The sequence below is a fragment of the Necator americanus genome, chromosome IV (assembly GCF_031761385.1).
Source record: "Necator americanus strain Aroian chromosome IV, whole genome shotgun sequence".
Lineage (NCBI taxonomy): Eukaryota > Metazoa > Nematoda > Chromadorea > Rhabditida > Ancylostomatidae > Necator > Necator americanus.
This window is the reverse complement of record NC_087374.1, coordinates 30836076-30857348: the sequence shown is the minus strand read 5'-3', so window position 1 is coordinate 30857348 and position 21273 is coordinate 30836076. Positions and strand designations below refer to the sequence as shown.

Below are 21273 nucleotides of genomic sequence, written 5' to 3'. Positions count from 1 at the left end.
ACACCTTTTGTTGATATAATACCAACACTTTTAACACCTTATAACGAACAACACTCACGATCGGTTGGCGCGAAGTTTCCACTACTGCGAGTTTATGCGATATTTCTTCTAACACAATTGTGAAATCAGCTTTTGAAATCCTTTCGATTTGTAACGAACTGTTACGATCCTAGCCCCAACACACTCCTGCACCTTCTTTGAGAAGCTGATAAGAACAGTTAACCTTGTCCAAGGAACCACTCCACTCTTTATTAAATCCATTGACTCATGTTCGACACTTTAAACAACATTCAACATTATTGAACTTTATTGATTCGCTTAGCAATGTTTGACTCCGAGTAGTTAACAACACGTCAGTATTTGCAAAAACATGGATTATTACTTGAGATTCAAACCAAAAAAATTTTTTTCAGAGCTTCAACATATCAACGATGAAATTTCGGATCTGAGGGGGGCTCTCGAGTGGGTGATACTGCTTCAGGCCTAAAATACAGAAGTAAATACAGTCTGTTACAGTAATTATTACTATATCGAACATCGAATTAAGCTCACTCATTCGGTGTCCTGTCATCTGGTTGGTCAGGAGAACATCCTATTACAAAAGGCTTGTACCTTTCTCCTAGTAACCAACCCATGGTGTAATGGGGAATATAGTCCCTAAAATTCGAATAAGGATACATTTCTCTATTTTCCCCAAATATTTATCATAGAGCACTTACTGGTCTTTTGCTAATAAATCGCTGTAATTGAAACTGGCTCGTGGAGTTCTTGTCAAACATGATCCGTACATTCTCTGCCATTCGTAAGAAAATATTCCAATAATTGTAGAAATAAGTCCAATAAGCTTAGGGTACAAGTACACGAAATAGTACAGAAGGATCCTAAACCTTGCCGTATTCATTCATGATTTTTCAAATGGATATTTCTAAAAAAAAAGTATTATTACTGCAAAACTCCTCCGGACAACAGCATGGCTATTGTCGCTGTGAATTTCACGTTTATTCTGGGGGATGTCGAAGCGAGTGACCTGTAACACTAGAAAATAGAAGCGCTTTTTCGCCGACTTATCAGTCTTTTCCCGTCCTCCTGGTTTTAATTCTACTTTCTTTACTTAGAACAGTACTGAAAATGGAACAATAAACTTTGTCAAACCACTGAAACACACGTGTCAGTCTTCTCCGACTCATCAAGGAATTTCATGTCTTTCTCACTGAACTTCACCTGTACATTCACTGTGCTGAAATAAAATCGTTGTGCATAAAAAAAACTGCACTCAAAAACTACGTCAAACAACTACGGTATGAAGCATAAAACATCGTGACCTGTCCGGAAATTCGATGATGTCTTTCTGTCCTTTTTTCATTGCTTCATGCGTCAAGCGTGCCAGTACTTGGTAAGAAACTATTAAAAATGAGGCCCACTATGATATGAACCTATTGATATCCATTGTTGATTTAGGCACTCTTCTTTCTCATATTTACGGAAACAAACATGAAGATCGGTCAAAAATGCTGAGATCAACAAGAAAATCAATTTTGTTTTCACATACATTATCACGCTAGATATGAAAGGGTTTATTACGTTCTTGTTTATTTTGTTTATTTAACAAGGTGTACAAGGAGAGCCTTAGGTATTAGAAGATGTTTTTATATATGTCTTACTGGTTATTATGAAACATCAAGTTTCTTGCGTCTAGTGATCAAAATTATTGGAGTCTTTTAAATTTCTCGTTAAAAGCAGCGTATCACGAGAACGACATGGTGCGGAAACCCCAGGAAAAACGTAGAGTTCAGGCCGTAGATTGCGGAACCCAGCGCAGTTTCGCCCATCTCCCCCTAATCGTCGTAAGAAAACGACCGTACTAGTTAATACGAGGTACTCTCACGTTCGGCTTCCCTCAGCAGCCTATTTATTGGTTTTACTCAGGTGGGAAGACCTCACTGATCTTCCACTGCTCGCTCGTGGATGAGACGCGTGGACACGTTGAAACTGATTTCGTAGGAAAGAACGCCGAACGAGCGCGCTCCTTTGTACACGTTCAGCCCCCCTTAGCAGACTACTGATTGGTTTTACTTGATCGTGGATGCGGTGCGTGCAAAAGAATGGCGCCTTGCAACTGGTTTCCCAGAAAAGAACGCGCCTTGTCTTTTTCGTTTCGTTCGAGAATGTCTATTTTCTTTTGCATTTATTTGGTCGAGGACCGTGTGAACCACACCCAAAATCTGTCATGCTGAAAAGAGCATGATAAGTGTTTTTTTTTTATTGATTGCACATGTATAATTTGTGAATACCACCAGAAGAACTCCTTTTGATATTCAGCAGAAAATTTGCGCGCCTGCATTTACCTGAAATTTTTGAAGGCACAACAGATCTTTCGAATAAAGTGCTCCAAGTCGAGGACGATACGAACACAATGAAAACACTAGTACTGGTTTGAAAGCTCTCTGTGCAAGGCAGAATTGTCGGCAATCAACAGCAACAAAGTAAAATTATTTGCAACGCAAAACATAGGGTTTTTATATGTCAAAATTAACAGAAGTCGACTTGGAGAAGAATGGCGGAACTACATTGACTTTCGCAATCTACTAACCGAATTGTACGTCCTCGCTGTGGATTCCGCACCAGATCAACAAAACGCTGCCTTTAAGATGGGTGTCTGTAAGACTCAAGGAATTGAATGAAGCAAGAAAGAGAACAGGATTGCGAATAAACAGAAAAAAATACAGTTTGTGAAGAACGGGTACTGCGAGGACGTAGGAGTACAACATGATGGCTTCTGAAGTATTACCGGCGCACACAACACATAGCTGGTCTTCGACTCCGAGTTTGAACGAGCAATGTCCTGTCTCCGCGACCCAGCGGAATACCTATGGAATGCAAAGCGTAGGCCGTTCACATTATGAGAAGAATCGACGATGAATGGACTTAAAGAACGCCAGAGTGGATCCTGAAAGATCCTCGGGGACCGCAACCGCTACGCAACTGTATATAAGCTGATTTTCACTCGACTTTAACTACGTTGACGTCAATTCTTGCTTTCCTTATATCCATTTTATTACGACTGTCAGGGTCCGCGAACGATTTCAGTTGGATCATTGGAACTCTTCATCATACAATGGTTTTGCGCGCCACTCTAAAAGAAAAAGCGATCTGAATCTTGAAATGAAATGAAATCAAGCTGTAACTAACTTGGCTTAACCACTACCAGTTCTAATATTGATTACGGTGGATTTGCTACCTTCATTTATAAATGTTCATTTTTTCGCTCCCCTCGTATTACTCTTTTTCACACAAATTTGTAATGCAATCGTTAAGAAAAATTTATTTTCACTGTTCATTTCCAGATCATACTGCTATCAATCAATTGATCAATTGGCTATGAAGTCAGTTTAAAGCGCTTGACGCCAAATAGGTAATGACCAATAGTTAATCCAATGCATAGAGAGAGGCAAAGCCACACCGAGAAAGTCATGAACGAAAGCATCAACGTATAAGCTAATACACTCTGAGCGAAGTATAGAAGCGTGTCCAGGTACTGTGCCGAATTCAGCATATGCGAGTACCACCTGAAATTACACTGCATGTAGTCTATTTTGTGTTTAATCAAATGGAACCATGAACAATGCGCTCATGTGGAGTACTCTGAACTCCTATCAAAATGCTTTAGAAAGTTTTCTCACGTTTTTTCCTCAGCCCGGCGAACTTGAGCAACCCATCGAAGCCATCTAAACTGTTAAACTTCATCGGAGCAAGAATAAGTGAAGTTGCACAGAACAATCAGATTACCTCAGAGCTTCTAGCACAACCGCCAGCACAGCAACAATTAGGCATGACCATACCATCTCTAAAAAGGAAGAGTGATTTAGGGAGTACCCGGACGTCTCGGACGCTCACTTCCAGGGTCATGAATCCACCAGCTCTTGAAAAGTAGTGTGTCGTTCAATTTTGTGTGGAACCACATCCACATCATTCGGCCTCCCTCGTGCATTCTGGAAATCCTGAATTCAGCACAGTGGGAAACTTTTAACTCAAATCAATCAATTCCAATCGTGGATCTGTTGAAACTGTCAAGCAAATTGAATGCTATTTCATCTTTTTGTTTTTAGTATGTGTAAATTAGTGTTATGTAGTATTTGTACATTTGTGTGAAGTATATCTGGGACAAGAAACGGACTAGTATCGCACTTAAACTCATAGGTAAGCCAAGGACGTAGTTGATGACGGCTTGGAATTAGTTGCTCGCCTTTCTCCGAGCAGAGTGTCACAGTATATTGACTGCCTAACTAGAGTAAGCACAAGCTTGGGTAATCGAACCTTTATTCTAGTGTAAACAATTACATTGACAAACTATGACATACATGAGTACATTTACATTGACAAATGATTAAGGAAATGATATTAAGGTGGTGCGTTAACAGAAGATATCTGAAGTGAAGAGAAAAGGCAAGAGGAAGGAAGCAGGAGGCTCTAGTCACATCTGGTGGAAAACAAAAAATTCTTATGGCACGAAGTCTAGATCTATGAGCGAATGTAGCGGAGCATTCCTGAGGGGGGTGCTTATACAATGTGGACCGCTTGGGTCAGATGTATACTTTTTGATTGGGACCCAGAAGCTGGTGCAGCTGTATCAGCGGAAAAGAATCACGCACATCGCGAAATCACATCTGGTGGAAAAGAAGAAATTCTTATGGCATGAAGTGCAGATCTATGAGTGAATAACAACGTTGCAGTCGTTATATAGTTTCGCTCCTTAGTCAGACATTATAGTTAACAACGATGACCATTCTGTCAAATTTTGCGATTGTCATGCTATCCTTTCAAAGTCGGCAAAAGTACTTAAAAACGAAAACATGTTTGATTCTCAGTCTTTCTAGCTTTAAATAGGTTTCGGAAAGTAATTCGTAACTGTGCATGCAAAAACGAGTTGCAAGGAACTTGTCAACAGTCCAACATGAAAGCATTTCACTGCAGCTTCGCCAAACGTTGAACGTTATGGATGGATCCTCTTCGTGCAATGTGCAATATTTAGCTAATGTGACAAAATGACGTTTAATGTTGAAACATTTACATGGATCTTAGGGGTACAAGGTCTCTAAATGCGAAGCTTTTAAGGACATCCTTTATTGTATAAGAATTCGAAACTATATGATTAGATTGTAGTGTGGAAGCTGAGAGAGAAAGGAAAATAAGGAAAAAAAATTCTGGGCATCTCCTTCGAACGATATGACATGATGCAAATACCGCAGATAAAACATACACTCACAATGCAAAAAGAAAATCTGCGAATGGTTTTATGCATAGTTTGCGTGGGCAACTGCCGAAATAGTTGAAGTAGAATTATTACATTAAAGTGAAGGCAAATCCAGCCAAATTATTATGAGAATATTCTTTTCCCTTCGACACCTCTCTTAGGCTGCTTCACCAAACCGCAATGTACACATTACATATTTTGTTTCGCTTCTGCATTGTGAGCGCATATTTTCTACATGGAATTTGCTTGCATGAATCGTTTCACGAAGAAATCAGTTTCATCCGATATGAAGTTTTTTTTTTGGAATCCTCAAAGAAGGTCCTTAGAATGTCCTTAGAAGATGTTGTCGTTGTGTTAAAGAATGTCCTTAGAAGATTAGGATTCAAAAATGTTCCAAGCAGATGTTTCTTATTGGTGATTATTGTCGTGATGCTAAAATTAATATAGAAAAGAGTTATCTAAAAATTGTCGCAGTTATATTCATAAGATTTAAGAGGCTTAAGCAGGACGTGATCGAGTTCAGTGTAAGAATTAGATAGTTAATAAATACTGGTATTCTACTTCGATTTTGACTTGGAACCCCAGACATTCTTAAATGCCTACCGTGATTTCGTAGAAGACGGTGACAGTTTAACGAAATTCTGTCAGTGTTGTTGACGTGATGCAAAAGCTGTGATGCGCACGCATTAAAATCTCACTTCATAAGTTTCGTTCTCTAAAATCCAAGCTCTGAGGCCAACACTAATAAAATCGATAATTTCCGTAGGCCGATCTTTCAATTATTTTTTTAAGACAATTGGAACTTATATGATTAACTCCAAATCATCCCTTCAATCAGAAAAATCCGAGAAGACGTTCTCAAAATTGGTTGCCTTCAAATTCAAGACAAGAATAAATAAATAATGGAAAATAAAAAGATATAAGAAGTACCTTGATGGCTTGCAGAGAGTGAACAGCTCGATCGATTTCAAGTGTCTATTAAGCGACTGATAACGTAAAATTCTGCTGAACACGAAAGAATAGACCTCTGAGCATGAGATAAAAGGTAAAATAAAGAAATAGGCTTTTTTTCTAAAGAGTCAAATTCGGATTCAGAATTCTTAAACAGCCTTCGTCAGTGAAAGAACACAATATTTTGCTGCTATTATTTAATCCTTGGAAAATGACCATTTTCACTGACTCATTACCAGTAGCGTGGAAGTTTTGTTAAACAAAAAAAAAAAGATTCACCGTTCCACTGAGGATTTTTCTCTTGTTGTTTTGCTGCCTTTTGGCTAATTTCAATCATTCTCATTCCGCAGATGGTCTTTTGATCCACCAGAGGCGGTTGTAGCGCAGTCGGTAAGAGATTCCGCTCAGACTACACGATCGATCGATGGTTCGAAAACGATTTATTGGCAACTCAGTCTTTTGCCCCTACGGGGTTGATGATGTCAGAGTGAGAACAAAAATACTCCTTTATTCGTGATAGAAGATCCAGTAAGTGAGACACCTACCTTATTTAGGAAGGGAGGGGAGGGGAATGAGATTCGATGGCTCGCATGTTATGATTCGGACCAAAACTACCTGACTTGTGTGGCGATCATGTAAGTGGCCTCATTTGCGGAGGTAGACCTCCTCCAATCATATAGAGATTGGAGCTGAGCGAAAATACCACGCAATGTCGCTATTATTCAGTTCCTTTTTACCCGATTGAATCAGTTCCTATCTGACATCAATTCGATGAAAATCCTTGTTTTTCTAGCTAATAGGTAACTGTAAACAACTAGAGATCTAATGTGACAGACATCTGTAGAGATTTTCACATTTTTCCAGGAGATAGACAAATGTAAAAAAGAAGGAGAATTAGCAAAAATACATGCAAGAAGAGAATCCTGCTAGAATCTGACGACAAAAGAAACAAATCATGTTATTCGCTTTTTGAGTAGTGATAAACAGTAAAAAAATGAAAATAGGTGTTCAGATGAAATGAAAATAGGTGTTCAGATCCGTATTAAAAATCTGCTCGGTAGATAAGACGACACTTTAGGAAGATACTGCTCAGTTTCGTGTTCGTAGCACCGGGTCTTTCTCCAGTCGTAAGTCGATAATCGAAGAAAAACTGAACACAGTTCTAAGGCTCGCTTCTTTTTTGTATGTATTTTTGTCTTTCCAATTTTGATTTTGATAAATCTTAGACCGTTTTAAGGTTATGGAATTTGTTTTACTACACTTTTGTCTGCTTCACTTCCTTCCGTAAGGGAGCTGAGTTATAAAATGATCTCGAACGCCTTCTCGAAATGATGTCATTCATCAGTAATCTTCCAAATCTGGAGGAATTTGTGGGAGCACTGAAGGTATGGTTGAGTTTCTTGAGTCAAGCTTGCCTACGATGAGAGTTGTGAACAGATTTGCATTACTGAAAGCCAGCTATCACCCGTTCCATTCCGGAAACCGGAATTATTTTCCGGTTTCTATGTGGAAACAGGCCATATGATGCATCTGGACACACGGATAGGTACAAATAGAAGAAATAAAACATTTTTAGGAGGCTATAATTGAAGATGCAACGAATAGATGCTAGAGCTTTCGGCCTTTCTACGAGAAAGGCAAGAATTCCATGCAAAAATTTTTAACATTCTAGCTTTCAGCACCAGCAAAAGTAGGGACAAATTCTGAGGAGTTTACCGGGCTGGATTACTGCTAAACTCGTTATTTCTGCATATTCCCAGATATAAGTATATTGCCGCTCGGAATCTAGAAATTTTACAGCAGTATATGATTGCTAACGTCGAGCTGCAAAAGAAAAACAAATATTGAACGCGTAATCTCAAACGCCTCAACGCAAAGAAGGTTATAATTCATCGTTTGATGTCAGCTAATCCTTCAGATTTCAAGGACCTCAGAAAGTCGTCAATACACGTTTATTCTCGCTGCACTCAAAACATGTGATCAGTCGAAATCTTCGGCATGTTTGCTTTTGGTGGTGAATCGATCTGAAAATGCTGATAACTTATTCAGTGAAAAAAACTAAGCTATAAGATGCTAAAAGTACATCAGGTTTCTCAGGATCGTGACCAGAACCGCCCGGAGTGTCATGGGAAACTGAAAAGCTCATGTCATAAGAACATACATATACAATACTTCGACACAATATGTTCTATAAAAATACAGGTACCGCAAAAATCCTGCTAAGAACCTCTCCAGGTTCCACAAGTACAAGTATCTCCTACAAGTGAAGTTGATGGCATTGTGAACTGTGAATTATGAGTAAGATACTATGAATGCGTCCACTTTCTTGTTCTTCAAACCTGTTCTCAAGGTATCCGGCAAGCCGATGAGACATCTCCTGCTCAAGAACAACCTACACTATGGCCCACCACTTAACGATAACCATCGCGATGGTATAAGAACAACGGAGAGATGAAATATATCAGAATACGCCTGTTTGCGTAGTTTCCTGAAGGTTTCGAAGTGATACGTGGGCGTAGAACAAATCGAGGGGTAGCCGGACGTGAATTCATATTGCGGAACTTGCGAGGTTTAGCAAATGAAGCGCTAAAAATGTCTTGATCGAAAGCGGAGGCATTTGTTGAAATTGAAAAGGAGGCCCCACAACTTCTCCCTTCACCATCTACGTGCGTCTCCCCTAAGAAACAATAGGAAAAAAACATCTCGTGTACATGCTCCTTTCCAGAGCCCGCATCTCGTAATGTCGGCAAGGAGAGGTGCAGCAAAAGTAGGGCCCGCATGTAGCCCAGTAGCAGAAGATCACCATTATTTTTCTGTGAACTTCCGCTGTATAAAAGTGTTGCTTGTGCGCTTGAAAACACAAACAGTTGTATAAGTTTCTAGGTTTAACAAGCAAAAAAACGCACTTTTGATTTCATCGGCGTTAAGTAATGGTGCTCCGCTTTCTCCATCCTGGAAGAAATCCTGATAACTACTAGAATACAAAAATCAGAAATAATATGTTACCTTTTGTTGGCCATCCTTTCGATTTGAGCGCCTACCAGAAATGGTGATTGGTGTGAAGTCAACTGAAGTGTAAAGAGGTTTAGCTGAGGTGTAACGTGTAAGAACGGATAGAAGAAGTATGACGAACCTGGTTCGTCACATTTTGCTGTGGACTCCTGCTGCAAAAAGCCACAAAATGTCGACTCAACAAAAACTATGTTAGAAGAAAACATTAACTATGACTTACTTGCGGAGGTGGAGACTGCGGCTTCTGCTCCTTTGGCTGCGGCGGCGCTGCTGCCCTGGATGTAGGTTTACCACCACTTTGTCGATCCACTAATGGGGTCTAAATATCCTCCTATCACAGATTGTTAGAGAGCATGAGAATCACTGATGAGAATCATCTTTTTGTTGGTATTTTCGTGCCCATCTTCGTGGTAGGGGGCGGCTAGAGGTTTCGCTTGCTGCACGACTGATCGGAGGTTCCAATCCGCCGTAGTGCTCACCAAGCCTTTCATCCCTCCGGGGTCGATAAATTGATATCAGACTTGTCTTGGAGGATAAAAACACTGACTTAACACATCGGCTAGCTACCGCAAGTCATTGTATAGGCCAGTTACACGTTCGTAAACTTCAAACGATTCTGAATTGAAGTGAACGTGGGGGCGCATCGCAAGCGGATTGATTGACGCCAGACACTTTATCCTTTTTATCCTTTATCCTTTGTGGTAGGGCAGGATTAGCCCTGGCAGCCCCCTCCTTTATTATCTCCTTCACAGTTCAACCTACCACCTCATTAAAAATGATTTAATTCCAAAACAAGAACAGAGCAATTTAATGGCGAGGAGGCTAGCCGATGTGTCAAGTCAGTGTTTTTATCCGCCCAAACAAGTCAGGTACCAATTTATTGACCCTGGAGGGATGAAAGGCTTGCTTGGCACTGTGCACTGTGGGGCCATTCAAACCTCCGGTCGATAGTGCAAACAGCGGAACCGCGCAACACTCAACCCAGTGGAACAAGTACATGTAAATATAGGCCGCGTTATTTAACTACGATCCACGAATAAGGGGGGTTTTTAGAAAAAAAAAAAAAAGAAAAAAAAAAGGGACCTTTTCCCTCTCTTGACACGCGAATGGATTTAGGAGACAGGCTAAGGAGGCGTTTTGGAATAAGCATCAAATGAGCTCTATTCGTCCATCCAGAAGCACTTTAACTCTTCCCACAAAACCTCGCGATGATAGGAGGCCTGCAACGTGGACGTAGGTTGCAGGCCTTCCGTCCTGCAACCTATGTCCAGGTTGCAGGACTTGACATTGACCTCGTAAAGGTTAATACGTTCTCTGTATTCCTGGAATACACAGTAATTAGAAAAAAGCTCCTGACTCCGGAAGACAAGCCTGGGTAGTGCAGCGGCAGAAAGGACTGGGTTGCAGAAAACATCTAGATTGCCCAGACGTAAGAGGACTAGGATGTACTTACAATGCACGTTTACCTGCATTGGAAGCGGCTATTGGAGATAAGATGATGCAAGCCAGGAAGATTAAGAACAATGTCATCGGACTGACTGAAACGAGATGACGTCATCCATTAGATGCCGAATATTATTTATACATATACCGGATATTATACTAGAGAGGCCTTAGAAAAATGCGACAGTAAAGGAGTTGGTGGAGTGGTACTTGTCAACGCAAATACGGCAATAAATGTCGACTTTTTCGAACAACTTACAACCCGAACAGGACGTCTTTGGACAAAAAATTTGGTTCAACGCCTGATTTTATTGTTTTCATCGCTTACACCCCAACGTCAGGCTACGAGGAAGTTGAAGCTTTCTATATGAACCTAGACAAGTTCTACAGAGAACGTATTACCCCTTACGAGGTCAATGCCAAAGTCGGTCCTAGAAGAACGGCTGAAGAAAAGGAGATCTTGAAAGAGAAGAGTAACAATATCGGCTGAAGCAGCAGAGGTAGGTAAAAGTCACGCTCATCGGCAGTTTGTCAATGGTGGAACGAAAAGCTACTGCTCTGCGAAACACACATGGGACAACCAAAGCATAAGGAAAGATCGTTCACGACTTCTAACCAAACCTTTTCGTTTGCTACGTCTACTCGGCTCCTCACAATCTCAAGGACATGTCATTCCGAAGGTCTAAGATCGATGTGCCTCAATGTCAGTGGACAATTGTACATTAACCGTTCCGGAACCAAGTCTGAACATTCGAAGAAGCTACCACCTATCTTTAAACTTTCAACTCTCCTTTCTTTTTCAACTCACTGAAGCGGTTCTTTACCTTTTATCTGTCGATATACAAGACTTCAAAGCAAACAAAAGCAACAAGCAGAACCGCCTTGTTGTGTAAAAAAAAGGGCGATCAGCAAGACAATGGCAACTATTGCTCATTCTACTTAGTGTCTGTCATCTACAAACCCTTCAAAAGGAGAAGACAAACAAGAAGATTAGAGAAGATAAAGGACAGGTAAGCTTGCAAGCAGGACTTCGAAAATGGTTCAGTTCAGCTAGCCGCATACACGCCGTCTCAAAACTCATAGAGGTATCGCGAGAGTGCAAGACGCCGCTGTGTCTCAATTTCGTCAATTTGAAGAAAACCTCCAATACAGTTGAGACCGGAACGGTCATAGAGGCGTGGGACACCCAAGGCGCCCCTGCTCCATACATGAAAGTACTTCAAGTTATGTAGCAATTTCACGACCAACATTTCCCCATTCAACAATGATGTACCAATCGAAGTGAAGAGAAGGGTTCGATAAAGTGAAACAACTTCGAACTAAATATTTGGAGCAAATGTGGAAGTGAAAGTTAACGGTCCGCAGCTACACCATCATCGCCCCGCTGATGACTTGATTCTGATAACACTAAGTATCGATCAAGCGGAACGAATGTGGCCGAATTTGACGTAACGTGTAAAAAGATCGGTCTTCAGCTGAGTCTGGGCAAGACGATGTTCCTGAGGAAGGATGAGTTCCTGATGCGCCATTCAGAGAACTAATATGTTTGAAGCTCCAGGTACATTTAACTGGAACGGGAAATTAACGTAAAGAACGACCTGACCTTTGCGCTGGGCTGGAGGAAAGAGCGTATAAGAGCATTCGTGATGCAGTGAAGAAGACCAAAACAAACGGCTCTAAGACGACTTAATACTTCCTGCTTTGATCCACGCTTCGGGAACCTGGGCACTTCGCAAGCAGGAACCAAATCCGGTCAGCGTCATTGAATGCTCAGTTGAGAAGGATGAGAAATTGCTCGGAGTATTCCGCTTCACACGATTGAGGGAGATTTAAAGATTGGAAACGCCGACTGATTTCACAAGGAAACCAGGGTAGAGCGGACAATTGATGCGTTTCAACGACAACCGTTGGTTGAGAGGGGTGGCCGGCTGGATACCTCGCGACATCAAAAGCGCCGCAAGAAGACGGCAGATCCGATAATTAGACCCTTTCACAACATTTAAAAAGAATATGTGATGTTCTTTGAGACAATAGCGAACAGAGGAACTACTGGACAATCCTACGCGTGATCGGGAGAAACGCAGATACTGCTGGTGCTAGCTCAAGCAAATCGACGAACAACAAGAGCATGTGTGATGCAGGTGATTTGACTTTTGATTTGATTTGAATCATACACAAAGCGCATCGCTAAGTGATTATCTCAAGATGGAATTACTAAGAACAACAGCATGAAACGAGACAACACAGCATGTGAGACTGAAACGTATTTTGATCACCCTTTTCGAACGTTCAAGTAAAATACAAAGCCAATTCATTTTTACATCATTTGATTTTATTTTCATTTTTATTAATCGATCTTTTGTCCTCTACTTCTTTTTTTTTGCTTCGTTTTTTTTTTGCATGTTGGGTGAACATTTCAAGGGTTTCAGATTTCATCCCTACCCTATCTTCATAGCCAAAATTCTCTCTACTTGGCTATGTTTCTCTTGTTAATTATTAGGTTGAGGAATAAGTTCTTGCCGTTTTAATCGATCGTTTGTTTACAGCGATTCTTTTGTCGTAAGGCCAATCGTAATATACCATTTTAAAGAGGTTTTTCTGCTCTACAAACCGGTTGTAACCATTTTTTCGATAACTAAATGTTGCCTTAATTTCAGGCCTCTGAAATGGACATTCCAGGCGGTAAAAAACAACATTTTCGACACCTTCTTTACTTCGCCTTTCGCCGAGGTCAAAAAGCCACCGAAGCTGCTCGGGATATTTGCGCCGTGTATGGAGAGGATGCTATAACTGCGAGGACTGCTCGAAATTGGTTTGCCAAATTCAAAAATGGCAATTTCGACCTGGACGACTCTCTACGCTCTGGTCGACCTTCTGACTTCGACGAGGATAGTCTCAAAGCGCTTTTGAAGGAAGACGGCCGTCGATCAAGTCGGGAATTGGCCGAGAAGATGTACTGCGACCAAAAGACAATTTTGAACCATCTTCACTCGATGGGATTTGCCGAAAAACATCCTGCTTCACGACAACGCACGGCCTCACACAGCAAACATCGTCAAAGCCGCCCTCCAAGAGCTCGATTGGGAAGTCCTTCAGCACCCACCGTACTCTCCGGACCTTGCGCCAACAGATTATCACCTTTTCCGCTCGCTGTCGAACCAAATGCGAGGTGTTACCTTCGACAACAACGAGGACCTCGAAAATTGGCTCAACAACTTCTTCGAGTCCAGGCCCGGCGGTTTTTGGCAAAACGGTATTAACAAGTTGGTCGAGAGGTGGGAGCAGGTCGTAAACAATGACGGAGAATACATAGTTGATTAATTGCTTGTTATAATTGTTGTAAAATATCAGGATTTTTCAATAAAGAAAAAACGGAAAGAACTTATTCCTCAACCTAATACTTAGTCAAGACTTCGGGTTCTTAATAGGTCCCAAATTTCAGAGCTAGCTACGAGATTCAGTAGTTCTGGTGTATGCGTGAAATTAATAATACTCCAGCGCACAAGAACATATACTTGGCATATCATTCAGTTATCTCGAAGAAATAGGGCGGACATCGTTACTTCAAACAACCTCAAATGTGTACATATGTAGAAATTGAATGTCAGTTATTGTGGAAAATTCTACTGGTCCTATGCTAGTTGGTCAATAAGCTCCTAGAAAAAGACTCATGTTTCTCTATTGGCTCGTAATTATAGCTCACCAAGCACCAGTACACTTCTCTCATTTCCACTTTCTAACTCCAACACAGCGAGAAAAGTCTACCTTAGCACTAAAACTTACCTTTTCGTCACTCTTTGAGCTACTTCTGTCTGTTGGAGCCTAAATATCATGTTGGGATAAGCAAACTAAGCAACTGTAGCAGTCACACCAAAATAATTTAACAAAACGCTTTCGTTATGAAAAAGAAATTTCTAGGAATGTTTATGAAAGAAAATAAACGGTAAATTTCGAACAAGACTAATTGAAGAACAGAACATTTTGCACTTTCCTCTTTTCAGCAACATTAGAAATCGCAATCAAGTTTGAATAGCGTTTTGAATCATACACATAACTGTGTACAATTCAAAACTTTTTTTCTTCCAAAATGTTGTCGACTTCACAACAAAACGAAGATATTTGAAAGGAAAACTGAAGGAGCACAGGAACTCTGCGACTAAGGTACTAGCGCTTACAGCTTAAAATAAATGTTTGAATGATTCGGCGACTTCAGTGGTACCTAGGCATACGTTGCTTTTTGACTACAAACACACAATATGACATTGTTGAATAGGTGAATGCAGCGATCAGGTTTTTAACAATATCTTCTTTGCTACCTCTAACACATAACTCAGAAAAAGGGCAGTTGCAGAATCTCTTTAATGGTAATAGGAAGAAGAAGTTCCTACAAGATATGAATCGTACGCTTTTTATGCGTCTGAACATCATACATAGACAAATGCATATAATTTATAGTTCATAATCTGTAGACAAATATAATGTATAATTTTGGTGAGGAATTTGAAATTTTTGAGAAGTATTTCTTTCAACCAAATCTTTATGAACACATTGACACTATTTCCGACTGTCCAAAACAGTCTTGGAAGTTGTCAATGCGCATTTGAGAACATGGTTGCCGTTTAAGAAGTTTATTTGGAAGAATAAAACAATGGTTTATGGTTAGATATACAGGGTGCGCCATAAATATTGTCACTCCATGAAAGGCGAATTATTTACGCGAAATTGATCAGAAAACAGCAATACTTTGATAATAATTCATCAACAATCTAACTAAAAAGAAGATTGGTTTTTGGTCAATATGATCTACCTTAAAGGCATCACCCCACTAATCTGGAGTGGTACGGATTTCCGGTGGAGTATTCGTATACGGGATTATTAAGAGAAGGGTGATTCCGTTCATTTCTTCCTAATTGCCGTAGAAAACGGCCCGGAAGACACGTCTTCGAGCGTTCCGGAGCACTACTTTCCAGAAGGAGTTCGATTGGAGCGCGCCAGCCTTGTGCACGCACGCATCTTCCGGGCCGTTTTTTACGGCAATTAGGAAGAAATGAACGGAATTTCCTGCTATGCTTTTTCCAGTGAGGACGTCAGAGTTTGAATAGCGGTTTGAATAAACTTTTAGCACAGCGTTTTTCATCCAGAATAGACCAAATGGAATAGTTCACAACATTGAAATCTGGCTCTGGATTTGCCGGCCATTCAGACACAGAAATGAAATTTGGAAACATTCTCCGCGCACCAGTTCTGCGTCCTTTTGAACTTGTGAGCAGGCGCACCATCCTGGTTAAAGTTCTAAGTTGGAATTTAAAGGGTTTTTGAGCTCAAGGAAGCATTTTTCCGTCAGAATGTCATTAAGGTAGATGTCTGTACTGACTTTGGCACCTTTTTCAACAAAAACCTATGGTGTCCGTCGTGTGGCGCAAACTCCATTCCAAACCATCATAAAAGCTAAATGAGAGTTCCTGAGAATTGTTTTCCCGTTCCTTTTTGCATCTTAACCGTTTTTGGCCAACAACCGCGTATTTTGACAGTTAAAAACGTGCTCAATTGGAAAAAAAGTTTCTCGTCGAGCATAGGCAGTGGTCCGCCATAGAGTCCCACTTTGACCGTCTGAAGGCTTTCATTCGAGCCAAGGTCATATTGAAAAAGAAAAAAACAATTTCTTTTTGTGAATCGGATTACTAATGAATTATTATAAAAGTTTTATCAAAGTCAAAGCGGTTGCCACGCGCCGCCATTGTGCACGCGTCGCATCCAAGTGGGAACGGTCGTGCATTCTCGTCACCCTATTCAAACAAAGGGCTGGTGTGGCGCAATCGATTAGAGGTCCGTTGTAGCCACACGGTGGTCGATGGTTCGAAACCGCACTAGTGCAAACCAAGCTTTTCATCCCTTTGGGGTCGATAAATTGGTACTTGTCTGGGAGGATAAAAACACTGACTTGATCATCGGCCGGCCCCCGCAAGTCATTGTATAGGCCAACACGCGTTGCAAAACCCGAACGATTACGAATTCCAGTAAAACGCGTTGGCGTATCCCAAGTGGATTGATACGTCAGTGACTTTTTCCTTTTATCCCTTTTAATTCGCCTTTTATCGAGTGACCATATTCATGGCGCACACTGTAGAGCTTTTTGAATAACTGAATCAGTGGAAATTTCGCTTTCAGTACTAGCCGGAGTCAACCATCTGCTCTTGTTGAAGACAGTTTACCTGTTTGAAAGAAGAATGAAAATTTTGGCTAAGACCTTACCGTTTCGGGTTCTATTAAGAACAAGCAGCAAATCAGTATGAAAATGATAATCAACGCTAGTATTATGATGAGGATTAAAAGTGGGACAAAAGTAGGTCTCCACTGAGATCCAGATCTGAGAATAAATAACGTATTAAAACGAGAAAATCAATGTTAGTAGTAAACTGCATACCCAGTCGAACCTTTGCTGTCAGAGCTTTGAGCGTCCCCTGTAAAAAAAAAACGCTGACTGAGGTCTCAGAAACTTTAGCAATGGACATAAATCCTTGCATAATCTAATTCTAGTTCTATTATTTAGCACACAGCCCCCCATACCTCAGTATTTATGCTGTTCGGGAATCAGCAGTTGAAGAGTTAAAGAGTTACGTCTCTTGACGGTATCTTCAGCCGTACTCCTATCACTTATAGTTCTTCGCTTTTTTTGATCTTTCTCAATGCTTTTTTGAATCAGCTTTTGTAAAAATTAGCGCATCGTTGTGTCATTAACGAAAGGTTAGAAATCTAGGTATCTATACACATCCCTATTCTGGATTATTCGGTCGTACCTCAATAACTCGGAGTTTTTCGCCTTTTTTTTAATTTCCAATGTTCTGTGCGTCAGTTTTCGTAAAAATTAGCGCGTCATGGCGTTTCAGTAGCTCATTCGAGGTTCTCAAAATTAAAAATTGAAAGAAGATCTAGCTTTGATCAGGTGCCAATCAATATTTTGTTGATGGGAACGAGTATATTGTTTTAATTATATGGAGCAATACGGCAAGCCATTTCTCTTTGACACCAGCTAGTCTACATTTCCTAACCTCTTCAAAGGAATTTCGCTTATAGGTGGCTTTGTTCATCTACATATACGTTTCTTTTTTTAGTGCGACTCCATAAGAAACGTAATAAAAGAATGAATGATGAAGCCATAAATTTACAAGCAGTTGGTACAATCTCCCGAGAGCAGGCGGCGATAACAAAGGTTGACTATAACGACCTCATTTTTTTAGGAAAAAAAAGTGTTGATTGTGTAGCAGAAAATCATAGCGCTTGCTTAATAAGTAATTGACGTAATTGGAAGTGTAGCAAGACATACTCAGAATCGTCGTTATGGTTAAAAAAAACTGAATGAAGTATCATTCATTCTGTCGAATTTTAACCACAGTTTAGTGGACTCAAATCTACACCATCCAATTAAGATCATGTATCTTTTTTTGCAGAGAATTAGCCTCCAAAAGCACACCTATTGCTTACCATCGAACTTATTTAGAAAAACACAACCACCAAAAAGCAATTACTGTACTGCTGATCCCTTTTTAGAACCTTCTTATCACCAGGCACATAAAAACAGAATAATGTAGATTGCATCCACCTGAACTTTGTTGTTGCGATGCATCATCGCCTCCTTGATGATGTTTCCATTGAACTTTCCGAGGTGGCCGTGAAGTTGTATGCACCTTCCGCTCTTTTTTAGGTTTGGTTTTTGGTTTTTCTCCCTGTTCCCAAGGAGCCTTTTCGACCTCTGCCGGTTTTATCTTATGTCGAGTATCCTTGGCGACACCGTGGCGAGCAGTTGATAATGGCCGTTTGGTTCTAACAGTTGTTTTTGGAATCTTTTTTTTCAGATCATCAATTACTTTTGCATCAATTACTTTCGCAGGTAACCGCGGTGCTGCAACCGAAGATTTGGTGGCTAATTTATCAGTTGCACGTTTCTGTGGCACAATATTCGGAGAAGAACCAGAGGTTACACTTTTGTTTCTAGCTTCCGTTCTCACAATGGTCGAGGAATTGTCAGATGTCTGGTCGCTCTTTAGAGTGATTTTTGCGGCACTAACAGAAGAGTTAGATACCGTAACGCCGATTTCTGCAGCTGTAGAGGTGTTTTTAGTTCCGTTTTCCGCAACTGCATGGGATTCTACAGATCCTGCAGCATTGTGCATGACGGGAACTTTGGAAAATACTATGTGCTTAGCTGCAGAAGGAGACTTGGACAGCGTTACACGATCACTCTTAGAGGGAGTTTTGGACAGTGTTGCGAGCTTAGCTCTAGAGGGAGTTCGGGACAATGTTACGCGTTCAGCGGAAGTGACTGGCTTTTCTTTCGAACCATTTTTCCTGCCTCCTTTTTTTGCTGGAGTTGTATCTTCGTTGGGAACCACATTTGGTTTCAATTTACGATCCGCATCGTCGTGATATTTTTCTTCTGCCCACGGAGCTTTTTGCCCAGAAGTACCATGAGCGTTTCCGGCTGAATCAGATGATTTTGCCACTCGCATATTAGATAACGGTTCGGGTGGCTCGAATTTGTCCGTAATTCCTCGGGCCGTTCTCACTCTAGGTGGTTTTGGAGGAAAGGCTTGTCTTCCAAATGCTACTCTTGTCAGTAATTCAGTGATCTTCGCATTGTCTACGTCCTTCTCTAGTGTGGAGCTGAAAAAAGTAGGTTCAAGCAAAATGGAAAGGAAATGGAGTTTGATTTCACTTTCTGTTGGGACAAATATTGCACCGATAGTAGTAGTAAAAAAGACAGAAACTAGCTGTATGCTAGCTGAAGACGGAAATTCAAAATTTATTATATTTTGACGACTATAATTTCACTTTCTCACCTTATAGCAAGACTTAGGATGGCGAATGGCAAAATATTGCCACTCTACAAGAATTTCATCATTGATTGACCATTGCGCTTTGCTGGTGACATCATTCTCATAACATCTGATATCTGTGAAGGGGAATGAACGTTGACCGAAACATGTGGATGCATCGGTCTTCTGAATTAACGCTCAAAGGAACGAACATATCCGAATGCACCAGCTACGTTTATCTGGGTGGGAAATTAAACATGATGAACGACCTGACCCCCGAGCTGGGCAAGAGGAGACGAGCGGCTTGGGGAGCGTACAAGAGCATCGAGGATGTAGTGAAGAAAACCGAGAGCACCCGGCTTCTTGCGCACCTCTTCAACACCACCGTACTTCCTACTTTGACTTATGCTTCAAAAACCTAGGCATTTCGCAAGCAGGAAGAAAATGCCGTGGCGTCATTGAACGCGCAATTGAAATAGTGATGCTAGGAGTATTCCGCTTCACAGAAGTAAGAGACACGATTCGAAGTTCTCTCCTACGTCAACGATTGAAGATAAGAGGCGCCGCCACGTTTGCCAAGGAAAATAAAGGTGGACGGACACGCGAAGCGCTTCAACGACAACCGTTGCACCAAAGCCGTGATCGAGTGGGCTCCCCTCGATATTTATTTTCTACAGGAAGATCACCGACCCAATGGTCAGATTTCTTCGGCAAGTCCTTCAAAGAAAATTATGATGCTCTTCGTGACTCTATAAATTGACATGCTTATTAAAGAGTGTGTATCATGATTTCGCAGGTGCGGAACACATCCAGCGAAAGCGTGAAGTTTGGGAAGAAGATTGCGGATTCCAGCGTGATTCCGCTCATCTTACCTTGATCGTCGTAAAAAAATGAATGAAGACGGTGTTCTTTCCTACGAAAGCGGTTACTACGCGCCGCCATTGTACACACAAAGCGGGAACGGTCGTGCATTCTCACCCCTTTCGAACAAAGGGCGGGTGTGGCGCAGTCGGTTAGGGGTCCGCTGCAGCCACTTGGTCGATGGTTCAAAACCGCTCTAATGCCAACCAAAACTTTCATCTTTCCGGAGTCGATGAATTGGTACCAGACTTGTTTGGGAGGATAAAAACACTGACTTTATGCATGGCCCCCGGAAGTCATTCTATAGATCAATTTTCGCGCGTTCCAAAACCCCAAAAATTACAAATTGCAGTAAAACGCGTTGGCAGATCTCAAATTGATTGATGCCCTTTTTTACTTTTTTACTTTATCTACTTTACTTTTTATTTTATCAAGGTTTTTTTATACTTTTTTATTCAAGTAAAACCAATGAATAAGGTCCTGAGGGAACCGGAACCTGTACATAGAAGTGCGTTCTTGTAGGAATTAAACCTGTTCGCACGCCGTTTTTTTTTAAGACGATTGGGGAAGGATGAGCTGAACCACGCTGAGTTCGGCATTCGACTACCCAAGCTCTACTCTACTACCCATTTTTGCACCTACACTTTCGCTGTGGGTTCCGTGTTGAAATCTTTGCCTTTAAGTGGAGCCTCAGGCACAATTCACTTCCCATTAACACCGTGTCTGCAGTTGCGTGACCACACGCAACTGCAGACACGGTGTTAATCGGAAGTGGTGAGACGGGTAAGCTCGCCCGTCTTCTCCACGTACCATATCCTGTGGTTGTTAGAGCAAAGAATGACAGCGACGGTCAGAAATGAATGGAAATTTTGACGGAGACTGTATGAGTGTAGCACATTTCCTCACTGCACCATTGCCTTTCTTCGAAACTGTCTCAGCAGT

At 41.1% G+C, this 21273-nt stretch overlaps 1 protein-coding gene across 4 annotated transcripts in view; it reads right to left on the bottom strand.

Annotated features, from left to right (window-relative positions):
- Window positions 1–425: 425 nt before the first annotated feature.
- Window positions 426–21273, bottom strand: part of RB195_003301 (uncharacterized protein) — a gene marked incomplete at both ends in the record, with an annotated part of 28490 nt that continues 7642 nt past the window's right edge. Inside the window, 21 exons of one of the 4 annotated variants that reach the window (XM_064200900.1) lie at window positions 426–483; window positions 553–657; window positions 720–881; window positions 947–1027; window positions 1166–1237; window positions 1323–1420; window positions 3461–3566; window positions 3681–3725; window positions 3787–3844; window positions 3895–3989; window positions 6182–6256; window positions 8177–8226; window positions 8286–8335; window positions 9109–9154; window positions 9209–9270; window positions 9336–9366; window positions 9435–9533; window positions 14441–14479; window positions 16910–17024; window positions 17082–17118; window positions 18258–19318. In XM_064200900.1, coding sequence (XP_064056779.1) covers window positions 426–483; window positions 553–657; window positions 720–881; window positions 947–1027; window positions 1166–1237; window positions 1323–1420; window positions 3461–3566; window positions 3681–3725; window positions 3787–3844; window positions 3895–3989; window positions 6182–6256; window positions 8177–8226; window positions 8286–8335; window positions 9109–9154; window positions 9209–9270; window positions 9336–9366; window positions 9435–9533; window positions 14441–14479; window positions 16910–17024; window positions 17082–17118; window positions 18258–19318 — 2545 coding nt within the window. Of the gene's footprint in view, window positions 484–552; window positions 658–719; window positions 882–946; window positions 1028–1165; window positions 1238–1322; window positions 1421–3376; window positions 3567–3680; window positions 3726–3786; window positions 3845–3894; window positions 3990–6181; window positions 6257–8169; window positions 8227–8285; window positions 8336–9108; window positions 9155–9208; window positions 9271–9335; window positions 9367–9434; window positions 9534–14440; window positions 14480–16909; window positions 17025–17081; window positions 17119–18257; window positions 19319–21273 lie in introns of those variants that run through there. The other 3 variants (XM_064200898.1, XM_064200899.1, XM_013438660.2) reach the window with 3 other exon arrangements.